We start from the raw sequence: 20,517 nt of genomic DNA, 5'->3' as shown, positions 1-20,517 counted from the left end.
GTATGTTTATATCCATAAAAATATAACAAGATTGCAGAATGTTGCAATAAATTATAAGATGTTTATCGATATATCAGATCGGTAAAATTATTGGTAATTTTACCAATAAACCCATACACCAATATGCCTATATCGGCCAATTAATCTGTCCCATCCCTAAATAAACTTAATATTCTTTATAACTACATTAATGTGCTATTAGAAGGGATGTGTTTATTTTCTGTAATATGTGTAGTATTCAAATCAAATTTAGGTTGTATTCACCATTTTGACATTGAATTGTCATTTTATATACTGCTTTTGATCCCAAAATGTGCCCATTTTTAGTACCAAAGTATAATCTTTTATGCACCATAATTATTGTATTCAATATAAACCACAAAACTCCATGGTGCTACACCCCTTTGAGGACCAAAGCCTGCGACTGAAATGTTAGCTTTGAAAATCCAATAACATTACTTGGCAATATAGAAAAAGTATGTAAGTTTGAGAACAAGTGGTGTAATGTATTACAATCATATATTCTGTTCTAATTGTTATCTTCCTTCCTGTAGCAATAGCTCATCAAGCAGTGAAGAGAACATCCGTTTTAGAGGAAAGGGACGTGGCAGGGGAAGGAACCGCACTCCGGATAGGTCGGAGGGAAGAGGCCGAAACAGAACTAGGAACAGAGGAAAGCAGGCAAATAGAGGGTTGGTATTCATGCATTCATACATTTTTCTTTCTTTCTTTAGGGAGTTAGGAAGGAGAAAGCTTGCTTTTGGGGATGGGAGGTTCTAAAACTGAAAATTCAGACATCTGATTCTAGTGGATTTGAATAATGAAGCTGTAGGTTCGTGGTTTGTTATCAGATATCAAATTCAGGATTCAGGATTTGGATATCAGATCGAAGATTTGGAATAGGGTATTCAGATATTGGAACCATTGAAACAGTTTTGGATATAGGATCAAGATTCAGATTTGAACCCAAATCTCCCTAGCTTCTTGCAATTTGGAAATTACTGGATAATAATATCTGGAAATATTCTGAAAATATACAAATACGAAATTCATTATTTATGCGGTAAACTCTGTTTAAGAATTACTTACGTAAGATTTTGTATTTGCGTGTTGCACGGTTATTTCCGATTAATTTCAAAGAGAGACTGTCTTCATTCACTAAGGGTACGGCATCTGGAGTGGATATGCTCTTGATTGTTCTTGATCTTTTGGAAATGTGATAAGTGAATAATATCAATTGTTGCAAGGTGTCACATCACAAATAAGGCTGATCCAATACCAGTTTGAACTGATAGCCAATACCGAAGACGATATTCTCACCGATGCTTGAAAATTGTAATAATTAAAAAGTTGTTAAAAAGCTTGAAAATTGTAATAATTAAAAAGTTGTTAAAAAATATTGATTAATGTTAGTGTGTTAGTATTCCACTCTTATCATAAGTCTGAATATAACAAGGTTTTAGCTTTAAAATATTTAATAATCACATCAGAATATTGAATTAGTTATCACCAAATTCAGTTTTACACACAAAACTGGTGCAAAATAAAAAAGTTCCAGTATAGTTAAGACTCTCTGAAAGTATCGCACAGCATTTTTGGGGAGAACATAATCCATGTAGGTGCAATTTTTCGCTGTTTGGATATAAAATAAAAACAAATACAACAAAGTAAGCAAGGAAACTGGAAATGATAATAAAATACCAAATTGCCGGAAAAGTATCAGCAGGTATCAGTAAATAAATTCCAACCGATACATTCCAATACCGATACCACTGGTATCGGTAGATACTGATACATCAGATCGGTATTGGCTCAGCTCTAATCATAACCATGTTTTTCATGTATGAAATCTTTAGGTAATCTAAAATTTTGAAAAATAAGCCTTTGGTTTGTTCCCACCAAAAAAAAATCCTGTAAAAGCCTGGGAATAATTTTTGTACTGTAATTTGATTTTCATGCAAACGTTTCAGTGTTTCAACAGATGGACCAGTATCAAATTTTTGCCATGCTGATAGTTGGTATTGTACCATTTCAATACACAAATTGGTAAAACTAGAGTACATGAATTATACCTGCATGTTCATTAAGAAGTGGCAATAACAGAATATTGCACTAAACTAAGTTATAGAAGTAACGAATTAATTTTGACAATGACCTAGTTCACTGGTATGCCTATGTTGACTAATAATACTTGAGTAACACGTTCTGACTTCCATCCATAATATTACATTTTTGTCTATTTTTCAAGAGTATTAAATGTACTTCAAATATTGGAATTATGTATGCTGCTAAATATTTAACATTACATTTATTTAGTTCTAAGTTAAAAGCTTACACAGTGGCACGGAAATATATTTGAAAATAGTGGAGAAACACCTGGGGTGGTCAGAGAATTCAATTTGGGAAAAAATTCACGTTTTACGCTTTATATAATGTTCTAGGGATGGGAGAGATTAATCGGCCGATATAAGCATAATCTGTGCATCAAATCTGATATATCTACAAATATCTTAGCGTAATATTCTGTCATTTTGTTAGAATGTTTATGGCTATAATCTACATGCCTTCATTTTTTTTAAAAAAGTAAGTCTAAATATGCAGCTTTTGTTTATATCGGTTATCGTCACTTCATTGGTATGGACCAAAATTTCATACCTGTCCATCCTTACATTATTCTTTTTAGCACAAAGCTCATATTTCTTTATTTTTGTATTTGCAGAAATAAAAACAATTATTATTCTGAGTTTGTCCAAGTGGAGGGTGAGGTTTGCACCAGTGAACGGCTGCAGCAGAGAGCTGCCCGCTTTGCTGGCGAGACCACGCCTGCCCCGAAGAGGAAGAAGGCCCTCAATTTGACAATGACAATAAATAACTTTGTTCAAGACGACCCAGCAGAGATTGACTGGTCCAGATTCCACATCGTAGGAACATGTCAGGACATTGAAAAACCGTACCTTCGTTTAACTTCAGTAAGTATTAAAAAGAAAATGCTTGCATTTCACAGTTATGACTTGCTGAGTGGTGTGTTCTTCTTTTCTTGATTCGTATCAATGCCTCAGGGTGTCTACCAGTCTGGAAATCCTGGAAAAGCCAGGAAATTTACTGCTTCTGGAAAAGTCAGGGAAATTCACTGTTTTTCTGGAGAAATCAATATATTTGTGGAAGTGCACGAAAAGTAGGTTTTTGAACAAAGAAGAGAATGACAAGCATGACATTTTAACATTCGATGTGGACAAACTATACTTCAGTTTGATGTACTGAATATTACTAGTAGTGAAAAACAATGGATAATGTCCAACATTGGGTGCTAATTTGTAAATTTCGTAAACAGTAATTTGAACATGGGACCCATGGTTTGTTTGACAGGGGTCATCATTGCTAGGTTAGTAGGGAAATTGATGTTCATGTTTCCCATTGTAAAATTTCACTGTTAAGACAAGTAAAGGACTTCCTATATCTTCACTTGTATTTGGTTTTCTTTACAGGCACCAGATTGCTCACAAATAAGGCCATTAGACATATTGCAAAAAGCCCTACAGAATGTGAAAGACCATTGGATCAAGAAACAGGATTACCATTACGCATGCGATCAACTAAAGTCCATACGTCAGGATCTGACGGTGAGGAACAGTTTTGAATTTCCTGTATTCTAAGTTTACTTAAGGACCTCATGTTTTTATCAATTTTCCTGTCATAGGTGAATTCAGGATCTACAAAATATGCTTGAATCTAAAGTAGTAATTCATCTTATTTTTGTGCAGTGATTAGTTCACTTTATAACAGAAATTGTTCAACTCTTGGAAGCCAAGGAGCTACTCCCATCCAAATATAAATAAACCCCCCCAAAAAACCTTAAATAAAACAAGTAAGAAAAGGTATACAGTTTGCATAATTAGTATAATTCCTATAGATAGTGGATGTTTTATTTGTATAGTTAAATATATATATATATATAGACCTCTCACCTTACAATTTAATATAAAAATTCCAACTAAAAGATAGTTTGAGCAACTGCCCGAAGGTCCCCAAGCAACCATAATTAGAGTTAGATGATCACCCAGCAGATATCACTGTATATAATACATGGAGATGTACTAAGGACAGATTGAATGTTTGGTATTAACTGATACTAGTGATAACGGTATCAAAATCACCAATATTGCCCCGATACTCTTTCTGGAATCCCATGTGTCTTGTGGGGTGAAAATGTCCTGAAATTATGTAAAATGCATAATTTTCGTTATTTTTATTGCAGCAGTGTTGTGAATGGATTTCATTATTAGATAGTTCTAATGGAAAAAGTTCATTTTAAAATTGAATATTTTGAACCACTTAAAATTATTTCAACTACAAAGGATCGTTGTCTGTGGGAATCAGTAAGTGTCTTGGCATTTATGTCAGTAGTGGTTCAAAAGTGGTATTGAAGCAACCATGATGTTATGCAATTATTCATTATAATAGACAGACATGGCAATAAATATGACACGTTGAACATAGATTGCAAGTCTTTTAACCCATCCGCTTACCATTTAAATGCCAATTTTTTTTGCCATGAAATACCATTTGAATTTGGCTATTTCCCGTGAAGGTTGCACAGCAAGACAAGATGTCAAACATTGTTTAAACTATCCAAGCAATTTACGTGAAAATTTTATATATTGAAGTGGAAGTATAGTAATAAGTATGCACATATGCAGTTTACTTGAAAGATAATTAGAAACTCACCTAATAAATTTGATCACACACATCTTTGCATTCCATTTCCATTCCTCAACCTTTTATATTTTTCCTGCCACAGCCACCTCTTCCTCACTTTCACTACATTCTTCAATTTCACTAACATAAAATTAACCCCCGTGTTCATCTCCACTTCCAAAATCCACATTTTCCTCTTTACCGCTATTGAAAAGCAACTTTTCAATCACAGAATCATCTACAACATTCTTATGCAACATGTTTGCAAGACGTAACAAATGAAGGTGTGTTTACATGAGAAATTACTGAACAAAACACACTTGAAATGGTATGAAAAACTTAGCAGCACAAACATACACGTCATAGATTTGAAAGATCATACAACCTCTCCCATCTATTGAATGAAAAAGGAACTACATGATGAAAATCGGGAACCCGTCGATTCTATGACTAGGTAAGCGGATGGGTTAACTTCAGAAAATGTTAGATCTTCATGTTTAGTAGTTTCCAAAAGATGAACATTGTTTTTTTGTCCTCATACCCTGACAGGTCGATCAAGTTTATTTCTGTTGCCATGAATACTTTTTTTTGCAGGTCTTATCAGTCCACTAAATCTTATGTTAGCTCCGGTGGTTACTAAGATACTCGGTTGACCTAGACCAACATACATAACCAGTGCAAAAGTTGTTTTTTTTTCCATCACTCATGAGCCTCTGGAAATATCCCTGCGGGCTAACTGCAGATCGCCATCGTTGATTTCATGATCACCGTTCAATACTTTAGTGCAACTTTCAAAACTATATAGTTTTTTCACGACTGATAGTTTGCTTCCTTGTTTCAGGTGCAGGGTATTAGGGATAACTTTACCGTCCACGTGTACGAGACGCACGCACGAGTAGCTTTGGAGAAGGGTGACCACGAAGAGTTCAACCAGTGCCAGACGCAGCTGAAGATGTTGTACTCAGAAGTAGGGGGAGACAACCGACTGGAGTTTTTAGCATACAGGATTTTGTATTATATATTTACAAAAAATACATTAGGTGAGTGTACTGTTTAACTTGGCATTAAATTTATATTGTAAAGTATATTCAAATCAAGAATGGCTATTCATAGTATTTTAAAAAATGCATCTTCTAAATCATATCAAATTATTAATGCATTTTGTGAAACCTGATATGAGTGGCTCATAAATTCTATGAATTCCAAGAATTAAGCAAGCTTCATTTAAATGCAAATTATGATTGAACTCTCTCCACATTTCGGGTGCATTGAAACTGTTGAAGTAAATGCTTATAAATAGAGGCATGCATATTTTGTTTTTGATGAAAACATGAAATATAAAATAACACATATGTTTCAGAAAGGTGTGAGGTGCATTTTCCTACCCTGTTTTGTTACGAAATGAACTACAAAATGCGAAATAGACTCTTAGAAACGAAATTTGGTGTTTATTTACAGACGCGACACTTTCTGAAGTTTGAATTATCCTGCAAGTTACGTAATTGATGGAAAATTGATTATCTCTTTTATGGAGATGGTTGATCCTGCACTGTTTCCTTTGAACTGTAGTTCAAGATTTGTATGGCCAGGTTAATAAAGTTAATATTTTTTTCAATTCTACAATAATGAATTTAATAAATTGATATATTTTTGTATTATCTTTATCATATACATTAAAGAACTACTACTTATTTTTTAAGTAATACTCTGCTAGAAGGTACGTGTCTCCCTTGTATCGTAGTGGCAACATTTGTTACTTTATAATGAAGGGGTCATGAATTCAATTCCCATCGGCTGCATGCTGCAAAGTGCCTCTGTTTTAAATCGCAGGGTCAGTCCTGATAAGCATATTTTAGCATAAAGTGCACTAAACAAATGTGGAAGAAAGATGAAATGTGATATGTAATTGCAAAAATGAACATCATATGTAGGCTGTTACAGATAAATAATATTTTTATTGTTGATATCTGTCCCCCCCCCCACAAACACACACACATGTATAGCCAGTTTCATTCCCCGGAACAAGAATGAATGTTTTTATTTGCTGTCTAGCAGGCATCTTTCATATAAAACTTGAAATTGTGCATGAATTATATCGTAGTTATGCAGTTTCCATTATAACATATGAGACAAACTTGACAAGAGTCTATTTAGTTTTTATTATTGGATCATGTACATTGGAGACTGTAAGAACTCGTGCAATGTAGGACAGGACTCTACCTTGCTTCTTATACTGTGAAATTTGCTTTAGAATATAACAGTGCACGTGCAAAGAGATGGATGTGCTTTTAAACTGCTGATTCTCACAAATTGTATTTTGTGATTTAACCCCTAATATCCGCGCTGCTTCATATGTATTGGTAGAACAGATAGATCCTTGTGCAGGGTCTTACGAACCATTCCAGCCACCTATCTAAACTGTACTCCGTCCATAAATTTTGCAATAAAATTCCATGTGAAGCAAGTTTCATATTTTTTTTTCTCCTTTCCTCTTCAGATTTGACGACAGTGCTGGCTTCCCTAACCATTGGAGACAAGAAAGATGTATGCGTTAGCTTTGCGCTTACGCTACGAGCTGCATGGTGGGTTAGAAATTATCACAAATTTTTCAGATGCTATCGTGAAGCTCCGAGAATGACAGGATACCTTGTTAATTGGTTTATCGAGCGTGAAAGAAAATCTGCCTTGAAAACCATGATAAAAGCGTATGTATTACTGTAGTGAAAAATGAGCAATTTGATTTGTTCTTGGTGTATTTATTATTATTATTTTCAAGGATAACTTAGAGTATCTGTCATTCAGACATTTGGATGATGAAAATGCAGGGGAATAGTTTAATAAATTAGTGTAATTTTTGCATATAAATAGGGAAAGATAGGTGGAAGTAAATGTCATGCATGCAGAAAAGTCCTGTCAATTTTAAGTTCAAAGAAGGAAAAGTTAACTTCAAATTACAGGAATGGAAAGTGGTTAGTAAAATTCAGGTTTTTATCCATCGTGGTCTGTAATTTTCCCTTTTTTCTTTAAAAATTAGGAAAGTAATTTTCTTTTCATTACTAATTTTGGGGAATACATGATGACTTCTCAGCGCAAACCAAACATAAGGATGAAAGTTGCTGAATAAAATGACAGTATTTTGTTCAAAAAGCAATACACAATTATGTATAATAATCCGTGATGACCGATAAAATATAGAATTGTAGGGATGGATCAATTGTTCCAGTAGACACATTGATTTCCTCCATAGGAGTTTACAGCAGGAAGTAGCCAATGTTTATAGTTTTCTGTAGGAACTTCAACTTAGCTTTGAAGTAAGAGAGAGCCACATTTTGAAAACATATAACTTTAATGAGGAATTTAAACTATCTAATGAAGAGCAGTTCGTATTAGCGAGATTTTCCTGCGCTAAGTGTTGAAACTATATTAAGAGACATCATAATGCAGATTCAGCTTTTGGGAAGAACATAATTTACATTTATTTATTATTTTTTTGAAATTTGTTTAATTTTTTAGGTATGGGTATACAGTTGAATATCACGTAGATAACAGATTTATTTCACCTTCAAGAACACTGTTTACCCCTCTTATTTATCACAGCTATTAAAATATTACCACTTTCAGATTTTAAATTACTGATGTTAAAGTTGGAAATAGTTTTTTTCTTTGAAAATAAATGTTTTTACTCCTGTTTTCTCCAGTTGCATAAGTTTTTACATGAAGGTTAACAATTATTTTTTCTTATTGTGAATATAATATTTAATGGCTCTCTAATGTAGTCTTACATGTAGAGGATACTTCCGCATGCTTATTTATATTATTATTAAATTCACTTGATATCAGTTTAAACCTAATGTTGTGGTCACTGGTAAGTATGACAAGAGTACATTGTCAGTTTATATGAAATGAGTGTTTTTATTTAATAATAGTAACTATAATCAGTTTATTTCAGATTTGTGATCATTAGATTGTATGTTTTTAAAAATAGTGTAGTCACTTTACAATTTAGATTTCAGTTAATTTTTTCATCTATATATTATTTTAATCTTGCTTTTTTAAAACAGAATGTAATAGACATTTAAAATTACATATTTATAGTTCGTCTTCAGCTAATTTGTAAATTCCAATTTCAGAAATCATTAATTAAGGTTTGCTTTTGATGACTTGTATTGTTATATATACAATCATATTTTTTTTTTACTATTTAGGAAAGCATGGTTTAAATATTGTTCACATTCATACATTACTAGCAAGAAAGAAAATACATTATTTGATTTCTGTGTTGTACATATATTTGTTTTATAAAGAAAATACTACAGAATCATTTTTTAAAGAAAAGTGTATATATACATTTAATACTGTGCTTATGTATGTGTTTATTCTTTGCAATTGTTTTAACTCTTTTTCTTTATTTTTAATGTAGCTACCGACAGTTTTTGCCTGTGAGTTTCGTCATTGAGGAATTGGCTCTTGAGTCTGTAGAGGAATGGTACAAATTTTCAGATTCCTTTGAAATCATCTATAACGATCCCCAGAGGACCAAGATAGATTGCAAAGCTAGTCTTCCAGCTCTCAACAACATTTAGCTTCTTGCCTTTTCGTGATGGATCCGCAAGGTGTTTCTCGAAAATGCCATTATTCTCAGGGATATTTTATGATCTCCATTTGTGATGGCTGCCTCTTGAAGATTGGCAGAAATGATCGATGATTGTTTCTTCTGCTAAGGAAAAGCTCTCTTGTGTTGTTGATGTGGAAGGTTCCGTAGGTTGGATGTAGTCATCGTTAGTGCCCAAGGGCTCATGAAAATTTTTGTTCGTTGTGGGTCTACGTTTTGAATCTCACGTATGCGTTTACGTACAGCTCGGTGTATGCCAAATTCCAGTGTGGATAACAAGTGCAGCTGTGATTGAAGAGTTAAATTGAAGCCAAAATTGTTTAGAACTGTGAAATGTGGACTTCTGGAACTGTTATGTTGAAGTGTGCTGAGTGAACGCAGAGAAGATTGGAGATTTAGGTGCAGCAAAGATGAAGAAAAATGGCCGTGAAGTTGCTACGTTCAATGTGGAAGATAAAAGCACTAGTCTTCTTGCAAGGAAACCTAGGATTGAAATTGAAGCTGTAGAATAGCCGACAAACGCATGATGCCTTCGGAGGAGAGGTTTCCGAGTTATACTGAAAGTGAAAGCTCCAGTGAGATGACGAGTGGAAGATACAAATTTTTTGATCTTTGGAGGAAAAATCCTTGCATTTTATTAGAGGAAGAATTTTCATTGATATGACGGAAAGAAGCAGTGACAAAGAATCCAAAAGGCTCTAGATGTGGAGTAAAGTTCATATTGAAGTAATCTCACGATGAAAATTATTTGATGTCAGAATGTTGAAACTACTACATTAGTTACAGGAGAGATTTCAGATTTGATTCCGACGCATCAGCAAGATCAATAAAGCCAAATTGGAGGTGAAAGAGGAATTATCAGTCATATTGTGGTAAAGTTGAAGTAATCACACGATGAAAGTTATTTGATAAAATGTCAGAATGTCGAAATTACTACATTAGTTGCAGGAGAGATTTCTGATTTGATGCAGGCACGCACCAACCAGATCAGTAAAATCGTATTGGAGGTGAGTGAGAAATTATCAGTCATATTGTGGTAAAGTTGTGTTTCTTGAAGTGACTTTTATGTGAAGTTTATGATGAACAGTACAACACACCAATAAGTATAGAAAAATGTGAAAGAAAGACACTTAAGCATAAGGGAATAGCAAAATTTCCTGTTGCCCGTTTCTTGTCTGTTTTATGAAGTATTGAATTGATGCATAGTAGTGATAGCAACACGTGGTTCAAGAAAGAGAAAAATGGAGAAGAAACTTCAAGACTAGGAAAATGCAGAGCAAAAAATTCCCCTTTTTTAACCTGTTGTAAATAATCCTTTGTCCCTTTCCCAAGCTCAAAAAGTCAATCTATCCTGTACCATTTATGAAGTCAATATCCTGTTTACCCTATTTTCAAATCCCAACAAAGTTGAAATATGAGAAGACCCAATATCTGTCGTCAATCCTCGGAAAGGAAGCAGTGACAAGTTCAAAATAAATGTGACGAAAAGACTGTAATCAAGTGAAGACCGGATGAGCAGCGTAAGCTGGAGAAGTGATTTTATCTCGACAATATTAGGTTTTTCTAGGTTTATTCTGCCTTTTGTTCTTGTCGGTTCGCAATCTGTACCTTGGTATTGTCTTCTTTTCAGTATCTAGTCCTGATGATACTCTAATGGACCAGCATTCTCTTCATAAATATTTCCCCCAATTCGTTGGAACCTTCCACAAAATCTGTCTTTATCTGGTAGTGTTGGGTTGATAATTGCTATTCTACACAAGCATTTTTACAGCACTTTGCAGCATTGAAACAGCACCTACAACTTGCAGTCCAGCTGTAGAAGACAACAGATGCAGATTCAAGTCCATCGAAACGTCAACGCCACCTGTTGCCAGGTCAAAAAGCAATTTGAAAGCTGCTGGATCCACCATTCTTGATGTGCTAGCATTTCTCTTTCAGTGAATTGATCTGTGCAAAGAAGCTTGGACAGTTGTTCGTGAAATATATTTCACTATTTAGTGAAAAAGGTTAATTTATTAGCGTAAATTGTACAGTTGCACAGAAAGCATCACAAAACTTGTAAATACTATACTTTGGGGTAGAGAGGGGTACAGAACATTATGTTGCAGATTGATTACAAACATTGTTTTTAGGGCCTTAAATTATTTTTGTTGTTAATTTCTTAAGTTATTCTGGTAATGAAGAGAAATGTGGTAAGTATACTTGCGAAAATACTAGGTGGTAAAATCTAGAGATTTCTCTAGAAGATTTCAACGTGAACGCTAAACAGGAGCTCATTTGCACTGTTCAGTAGTGTTATCGAAGTGTACTGGGTTCCGCATGCCGTAGATTTTTTTAAAATGAAGTTTTAATACAAATTTTCTGTACATTAAATGTGCCATTATCATCAGAACTTAACCCTATATGCTCATGCAGAGAAAATGAAAACTTTGAAACAGTTGAAAGTTGCCAGGTGAAATTCAATAATTTTTTTCTTCAGGTTACTGTTGTTTCCTTTTAAATGCTCTGTCAAATAGAAGATGCCAATTTTCCATTGATGTTGTGCCAGTTCATTGTTTTATTCAATACTAGAACTGTTTCATTTTTCAAAGTTAAATATGTGCTTTTAAAAATCATTGCACTATCTTGAAGAAAAATCGGATTTGTAGGTTGTATCTATAAATATATCAGCTTTTGGGGGTATGCGAAAGAAATCATCTATTTTAAACAATAGATTGATTTGTAGTTTGTTGTACTTCCAATTTCTACTTGAGCTGTTTTCAATATCGAAGCTTTTATCTTTTACATTAGAAAGATTAAAACTGTTATTTTCTACCCTTTAAAATGTAGTTTCAAAATAAAATCTCATTGTTTTATTTAATGAATTAAAATTGGGTCTAGATTAATCTCTCATTACATTCTATGCATGTAGTTCTACTAGTTGAATAATATTTGAATAGGATGTTCTTCTAAAGCCATTTATTTGCACAATAGGCTATTTCATGAATATGCACATTTGAATTTCTAGTATTTTTCGTAAAAGTAGATGTATGCAAATGATATTAAATTTTACAGTAGCATGTTTGACACAATAGTAATTTGTCAGAAAATAAAGGATACACCTGTCAGTTTTTAGCAGTTTCAAAGTTTTAATGTTTCTTTGTAGGCGAGACAATATACTGAGGCAAGTTTTGCAATTTTTGAAGATATAACATCATCATCTTGCAGTGTGTTGCTATGATATAATGCTCATTTAAGGACACAATATTTCCGTAAGATCATTTTTGTGGCGAATTTTGCCACTTTTTTTTTTATATATATATTTGCCCTTATTTTGTTTAAACTGTCGAGGATCTTAGGTTACGTAGGAAAGGAGAGAGATATTTTCATTATTATGAATTGATCATATAAGCTATTCTCCCTAGTAAATTATCTAATTATAAAAGTATTTTTAAATTTGCATTGCGTGGAATATGAAAAATTCCACTTGAAATTTGTTATTGAATTAATTGATCTATTATGACAAGCTTTGTGGAGCAGTAATTTCTACAAGTTGTTCCTGGTTAATAATTATTGTAAAAACTTCAAATTATGAAATGTTATTAGCTTTATTTACATGTTTGGTGACAAATAAGCAGACCAGAAAATCCAGACACTGTATATTAATTTTTTGCTTTTTTGTTTTTTCAAGATTTTGAGGAGAAATTCTGGTCTGAAACTTACTGTTTGTACAAAATTTTAAACATGTTTACAAACTACTGTAAACATTTTAATGCAAATTCTATGTTACAAATGCTGTGCTTATTATACACTATTACTTCCCAATTTAGTTTGTAAGCCTCATCATTAATTTAGTTTCAAAAAGTCAAGGATGTTACAACATGCAACATGTGCACTGCCTTACAATACAAAGCACTCTCTGATCTTCCAAATTCACATTTATTAAATGCAACAGCTGGCATATAAATATAATGCCAAGTTGTTTGCCATCAGTAGGTTATTGGAAGAAATTCATGAATTTTTTTAAGATATCTTTTGTCAGAAGTCTAATATTGGTCTGACATTCGAAAGAAGAAGGTAATCCTACATTTTATTATATTCACTACTGGCAAACGAATATTTAATAAAAAAAAAATTTGTGAAAATGAACATTGTTTAATCTTAAAACAAACAAGAGTTGATTTTCAAATGCTTATAGTATTTGTACATAAACCCTTGTCACAGCTTCACATTTACAAAGGCAAAAGTAAAGGAAGCTTATGTACAATAGTGTGTATTGGAAGAAGGAAAAAATCTACGTGGGAAGCAACATTGTTGTTATAATGTGAGAATTTCAGTTTTTCTTAACGTTCAATCATGTCCATATATATATATATATTTCTAAAACATTCACAAATGAAAAGACAATCAAAATTAAATTTAAAAGTAAGTGATTTGACAATAATCTTCTGGCAGGTACTTCTGATCCTAAACGTTTGTCCTATTAATCGTTCTATTTTTTGTCAGAATTGTCTGTGCTGTAGTTTGTTTGCAGCAGTGCAAGGAAGACATGCATACTTTATTTTACCAATTTAAAAAAAATTAAATAATTCTATTTGAGCATTTTATCTTAATATTACATTACATAAATATTTTATCATCTTCGCTTGCCTTGACAGTTGTCTTTATATTCTTCCTCCCCCCACTTGTGAATATGTTATTCTACCATCAAAGATTTTCACCAAATTTAATCAAAAATTTAGTTCAAAATTGATTTGACTTTCAATGCTTCACAGGACAAGTATCTGCAAATAGACATCAATATGTAACATTCCTTTTTGAAGTTTCCAGAGAATTTTTTTTAAATTTTTTTTTTTAAAGTATCCCAGTTGAAGCACTGATGATTCAAAAGCTTTGTTGTCATATCCTTGATAAGTGGTGCTTTCTGCAAGAGAATGTAATATCAACTGATTGAAATAGGCTTTTTTTTTTGTTCCTGAACTATTGCTGAATTCAGACATACGTTTGTTCACTGTGACTTAGACTCTTGTGTGAATTGTGTGATAACTCTGCAGATGGTGATTGGGTCACACTAAAAATATTTTCTGCGATTTCATGCAAGTTGTTACTTGCCTGAAAGCAACGGATAAAGATTTTTTTCTAGTGGTAACCTTGTATCAAGGTTTAAAAGTGTAATTTCGGTGAACAAAAGTTTGTAATATACCAAGATACAAGAAATGAATTTTATTCTGTATATATGTAGATATGAATACGTTAATAAAAGAAAAATGTGTTGATACGAGCTTTAATTTATTATTTTTTATGCAAGGTTTGTAGTCTGTTGAGAGTTTTCCACATTATAAGTATGTAATTAGTTTTTAAACTTAATAGTACAGGATCACTGTTGGATTTAAACTTATGAACACCAGAGTTTGGACCGTAATTAAAAATTTACCAGTAGACATAGAGTTACATGAAAATTTAGCTTATTCAATTTTGAGTCACGCTATGGTAACCATTTTCTTTAGTATGCCTTCGATTTGTTATCGTTGTGACAATAAAAAAGTGCAGTTTTTTTAGTTTTTTCCAAAAAAAAAAAGCTTGTGGTCCAATCGTGGCCCACACATCTTTACTCCATTGAATAAAATTCGGTTTTATAATGTTAATTAACAGTGATAATGGAACAGATGCAAAGAGTTTCCAAATGAAACAAGATCAGAATTGTAAGACTACCCAATACTCAGAGAAAGTTTTCACAAAATTCGCCTTTTTTTTGGGGGGGGGGCAATATAAAAAAAATTGACTTGTTTAAAACCTTTCTATCTGCATTGTATTTAAATTTCATCACGATCAGACCATAAGTTTTTTTTTTATATCTTTAATGTCCCATGTAACAAAATCCAGCTTCAGTCATGAAATCTATTGACATTTCTGTATGTTATTGCATGAACCTTTCCACGATCATGTAGATATATCTAGGCTTTGTCAAAGGTGACCATAAGCTTTCGCCAACAGACTTCCCACCAGGTGATGCTTGTACAGCTTTCTGCTCTTTGTTTTCACTCATGGTTGGATTTAAGATCTTGAAAGAGACAAAGAGCATGAGGAACAAATATAGAGGGGGGGGGAGAAAGAGGATAAACAAAGAAAAGAAAGAGTACCACCTTCTCATGTAACTTCTTGTGGATGGCATTGTTGATGGTTGTGACACGGAACCATTTCCATAGCATGTTGTGTTGGAGGATTCACTATAGTGTGGTGTCTGTTTGAAACTTGTCCGGATGGAAGTAAATCAACCCTTATCTACACACACACACACTGTTTTTTTGTTTCTCGAAAGGTAGGTTCTGTTGTGTTCATCATTAGAACACCTCAAAATATTGATATGTTCATAAATGGCCACCTATAAAAATGTAGCATTATGGCATACCAACAGGAAAAAAAACACTGGCTCGTTGTGTGTAGTAACAATCGGCACAGCTTTCTGTCATATTTGAATCTTTGTGGGTATTAGAATAGGAATATTTCACTGGCAGTGAATACCTCAGAAATTTTCTGCTTGTATTTGTATTTTGTCAAAAGATCCCCAATAGAAACCTTTCAAAATAACACAGTACACAACTTTACTTATTTTAAAGCTAATTTGCATAATTACACTGACTTGTAAGATATTAAATTTGTGTAACCTCTTTTCTGCCTTGCACATCAATCTATCTGACCATTTACGTTGTTTTGAGAGAGAATGTACAAGAGGTGGTATTAGAAAAATGTCAATTTTAGGTAAATGGGGTAAGATATATATATTCAGGTGCACCCATAACCATTCCACAGAATATATAAAAGTCAGCTGTTATTGGAATGATACATGAAATTGATAGCCATATATCTATTGAAACAGTTGTTACAAATTGTGTTTTGGCATTAATATTTATATCTAAACTAGTTTCCATAGTATTGCTTTTAAAAAGGAAAGTATAAATCTTCATATTTCACATTAAAAATTTGAACATCAATATGTGCTTATAAGTGAGGATCTGGTAACATTGGGGGAGAAATAGAACAGGATATTGACATTTTTGAAGGCTTATTTACGTACGTAGTCACAAACTAAGGAATTATTGTAGAAAAAATGGTTTCACGGTACTAAAAAGACATTCATAAGACAAGTAGAAGCTGTTGTGACTTTAGTTAGTGTGGTATGCTGCTATAGTTGTGAATTCCTTCATTTACATGATGCCCATTGGTTTGGATGCAAATGTAACATGACACTGCCATCTTGGAATGAATACAGCTAAGTATAATCTTTAATCATCCATGTTCACAGATGATGATTAACATTTAATTACAAAGATTGATGATCTTCAGTAACCTAATTATATGGTGACTAATATATTTAATGCAACCTTGGTGCAAGTGAATAATCAGCTCATAAATTATATTGGTGGCCTACGGCATCTTTATGTTAAGAATAACAATCATATTTGAAAAATTGTGACTAGATACTTGAGAAACAAGCAGTTTTTAGTAAACCGTTTTAGACAGAATGCCTTTGGGGTCCATTTAGAAACACCCTTTGTTACAAAAAACTTATTTATTTGATAAACATTTGAAATGTTCGCGAAATCCAGGGTATAAGATTTCGGCACAGCCTGCCTTTATTTGTTAAACAAGTTTATATAATCTTTTCACCATAAGTTGTCAGTGTACAATTGACTTTCAACTTTACTGAGATTACTCGAATACAAATGTCTACACAAAATAGATTCGACACTTTTTAAATGTGTCAGCTTGTACATTTATGTTGTTTTAGGAATAGGCAGTCTTCTGTGAAAGCTATAGTCCTACTTATTGTGTGTAACGTAACTCTTGATAGTAAGCTTTAAACAGAGAATACAAAATGATTGTCAACAAGGCCAAAACTTGTCAAGGGCTGTAGTGCCATGGGTCTTCGTCAGAGTAATTTTGTATGTGGTCCTTATTATATTTTGATATCCATTGACATTTGGTAATAACCATATTTGCAATTTAAAATGTGCACAAAACCTGGTGGGGCTTACAGGTGAGAGATTGTGTAAAAACAAGTTTTACTAGGGCATTATTTATTTTGATATGTGCCCTAATTTTTAGCTTTGAATGCCGATGGGTAGGGACATTGAATTTTCGCGATGCGCGAAATGTGAAAAAAAGATGCAATTTTGAACATTCTACACATAACTACACCCCCAATGATGAAATGGGCATGAGTTTTATTCGCGAAGTAATGCAAAATGTGTGCTTTTCCACGAAATAACCATGAAATATCATCAAATTAAGTGGAAAACACTTAAAAACCGGCAATCGAGGTTGTGCGCGCAAACTGTCTTATTTGTAACGAAACGTTTGCCTAAAGTTTCCTACCACTTGCAGATGAAGAACGTTTTATCTTCGATCACATCAGGAAGACACTGCAAATTGGGATTTCCCATGCACGTAATCTCAGTTCGAAAACTTCGCTCCCTGTTAAGCTGCATTCCTTTCTCCCCCCGAATATGCATTTTAGAAATGAAGTGATTTTGTGTTGATGTTTTATTTTTGGTTGTTCAGCTAAGTACTTGTGTATGTGTACAGTAAATAAAAATGAAGAAATAGTTTATCAAGTTATAGCTCTTTTGTATGTTGTTTCCTCTCATGATGAAAAAGTGTGTGCCCGTTTTTTTTCCACCGCTGATCTAACATTTTATTTACCACTCTCCTCAGTTTTTATTTACCACTCTCCTCAGTTTTTATTTACCATAAATTTGTGTCCCTACCGATGGGTTATCAGCATATTGTTATATAAATCAAACAAAAAGCTTTGTAACAAATATCCAGTGGTGTATCATGTCTAGAGCCCGGAAGTTTGGCAAAATGCCTCTTTTTTATCTACTGCATATATTGATAAAATTTTTCCGGATATACGTTTCTTATGTTGTTTCGAATGTTTTGGAAGCCTTTTCATTTTGCCTATTTGGGACCCCACTGCCTATTTTTAATTATAATCCCTTTTTTGCCTTTTTCAATGAAATTTGACAATTTTTTTAAAAAAATGTGTATATAAATTATTTTTCTCCCAAAAAAACGTTGGCATTTATTTTTTTTCGCCTTATTTAAGTAATATTGAATTCACGCATGTTTCAACATTGCTGAAAGAGAAAAGAGTGAGAAAAAAGTATTTCATGCTGAGTTAGGATATTGCCTTTCCGTTAACATTTCTTGTGCATGATTGACTGCTGAAGTGGACAGGTTGATTTCGAACACAAAGAAGATATTTCTGAAATCTCCCTCTCGAACCCGAAAATTTCAGGAAGTTGCGATTGAGCTTAGTTTACCTCAGCAACCAGTCTTGACGAGATGGGGAACCTGGATATCAGCAGCTATATATTATGCTAACAACCTTGAAAAAATCAGTGAGATGATCGATGCTCTTCCAGAAAATGAAGCGGCTTCAATTCGTGAAGTGCAAAAAAAAAACCTGTGCTATTCAAATTTATTTTTGCACATTATGGTGCATTGCCAGAGACAATTACAATTATAGCATCCATGAAAATGTTCGAGGAATCTATGCAGCAGATGATGGAAGTGCCAGGAGAAAAGGGGTCAGCTGTTGCGGAAAAGTGCAAACGGGTAGTGAGTGCAAATGAGGACCTGAAACAATTGAAAACAATATGTGATATTCTAAAAGGTGAAAATGCTGTTACCGAAATGAGTCCAGCTACATTAGCTTGTTTTATGTATGCTCCAATAACTTCTGTCGAAGTAGAAAGATCATTTTCTATTGAAAAACATTCTCTCTGACAGACGACTATCAATGAATGTTGAGAACTTAAAAAGCACCTCGTAGTTATGTGCAATGAAGACGGAGAAAATTGAAATGCTCTTCCCAATTTAGATTTTAACATTTTGCCAGAAATTAGAGATAAAAGTAAGCGACTTCCAAATGTGCCTTTTTTCGGTTTATTTTGCCTTTTTTCATTTTTAGTGCCTATTTTCCACATTATAAATGCCTTTTTGCCTGCCTATTTTAACGAAAATAAATGCCTGAACTTCCAGGCTCTAATCATGACATTTTGCTCAAGATACACATGTATACTTGGCGAGGGCTTCTGAAAACTGTCAATTACAATCTTATAGTTTCTTAATGGAAAACTATTTTTTCTGTGCCACAATGTTAGTCAGTTCTTCTAGACTAGAGATAAGTAAATTTTATTTTAGGCTCGCTTGAGTGCACCAAACACAATCGGGACTAGATTCAAACTGCACATCATAGTCGTATATTCGGGGCTATCTAGGCTTATCTGCCAAGCCCAGACTCGGGGAATAAAATACAGAAAAAATATCTATCAGAAAATGTGCATAAAATTGTTCATTTCAATAAGAAGATGAACCTGATTTCTTAGAAGTTGAAAACATTGCCCGCTTTCTTTGAATTCGCGAGATGGCTGGCCCAGCTGGCGGGCAACTCCACGAGGGTGACGGGTAAGCTTGACAGGGCTCCGATCAATGTTGCAAACCAATTTTTCCCATGTAATTTCCCCAGGATCTGGGAATTGTGGAGTCAAACTGTTACAGGAGAGAGAACAGGGTTGCATATGGCGGGGAAAAAAACCCTCTGAACTTCCTCAACAGTCTGGGTCAATGTTGCAAACCAATTTTTCCCATGTAATTTTCCCAGGAATGGGGAATTATCGTGGGCAAGTTGAAAGGGTCATGTGGCAGGACAAGAACATCATTGGAACCCAGAGGAGTTGAAAAAGAGGTCGTTGACCTTCAAACAACTATCACAGTGGGGAGTAGAAAATTGTTGGCTGAGCAGGAATGGTTTACCGAAATGACAAGGGCCAGTTCTAATCTAGATCGTGTCGAGTGGTCTTGGTGCATGGAATTTATTTAGAGGCAGCATGTGAATACAGTAGTGAGTGGATTGTATTTTTGTGAATGATACGTGCTGTGTTGTGAACTGTCTTTTCGGCTTACGAATGACGATAAGCTCCAAATCGTTGTGGATTTTTCTTGTATGTCCACTTTATGAACAGATGAGCTAATGGCGATCGGACCTACAGTTAAAAGTGATTTCTAAACCACCATGTATCGGACCCGGGACCCCTTAGTTTCAAGGCGACGACGTTATTACTGCGCCAACAAGGAGTACCTGAACTTAAAATTGTGAAAATAGGTAGGTTCAAATTTTATTTTTATTCTCGTATATGGGCCTCTCATTTATGCAAATAAGAATG

The 20,517-nt window shown here is 33.7% G+C and overlaps 1 protein-coding gene across 2 annotated transcripts in view; it reads left to right on the top strand.

Moving 5' to 3' along the window:
- Positions 1-14,562, top strand: part of LOC145999590 (leukocyte receptor cluster member 8 homolog) — a 31,908-nt gene extending 17,346 nt beyond the window's left edge. For both annotated transcript variants that reach the window (XM_083136628.1, XM_083136627.1), the window contains 6 exons: positions 555-692; positions 2,720-2,969; positions 3,486-3,620; positions 5,537-5,735; positions 7,193-7,400; positions 9,116-14,562. In XM_083136628.1, the coding sequence (XP_082992754.1) occupies positions 555-692; positions 2,720-2,969; positions 3,486-3,620; positions 5,537-5,735; positions 7,193-7,400; positions 9,116-9,278 (1,093 nt within the window). In that variant the 3' untranslated portion in view covers positions 9,279-14,562. The remainder of the gene's footprint in view (positions 1-554; positions 693-2,719; positions 2,970-3,485; positions 3,621-5,536; positions 5,736-7,192; positions 7,401-9,115) is intronic.
- The last annotated feature ends 5,955 nt before the right edge of the window (positions 14,563-20,517 follow it).

This window comes from Lepisma saccharinum, chromosome 15, assembly GCF_977018435.1.
Source record: "Lepisma saccharinum chromosome 15, izLepSacc3.1, whole genome shotgun sequence".
Taxonomy (NCBI): domain Eukaryota; kingdom Metazoa; phylum Arthropoda; class Insecta; order Zygentoma; family Lepismatidae; genus Lepisma; species Lepisma saccharinum.
Note: the sequence above shows the minus strand (reverse complement) of the source record. Positions and strands in the feature narration are given on the sequence as shown.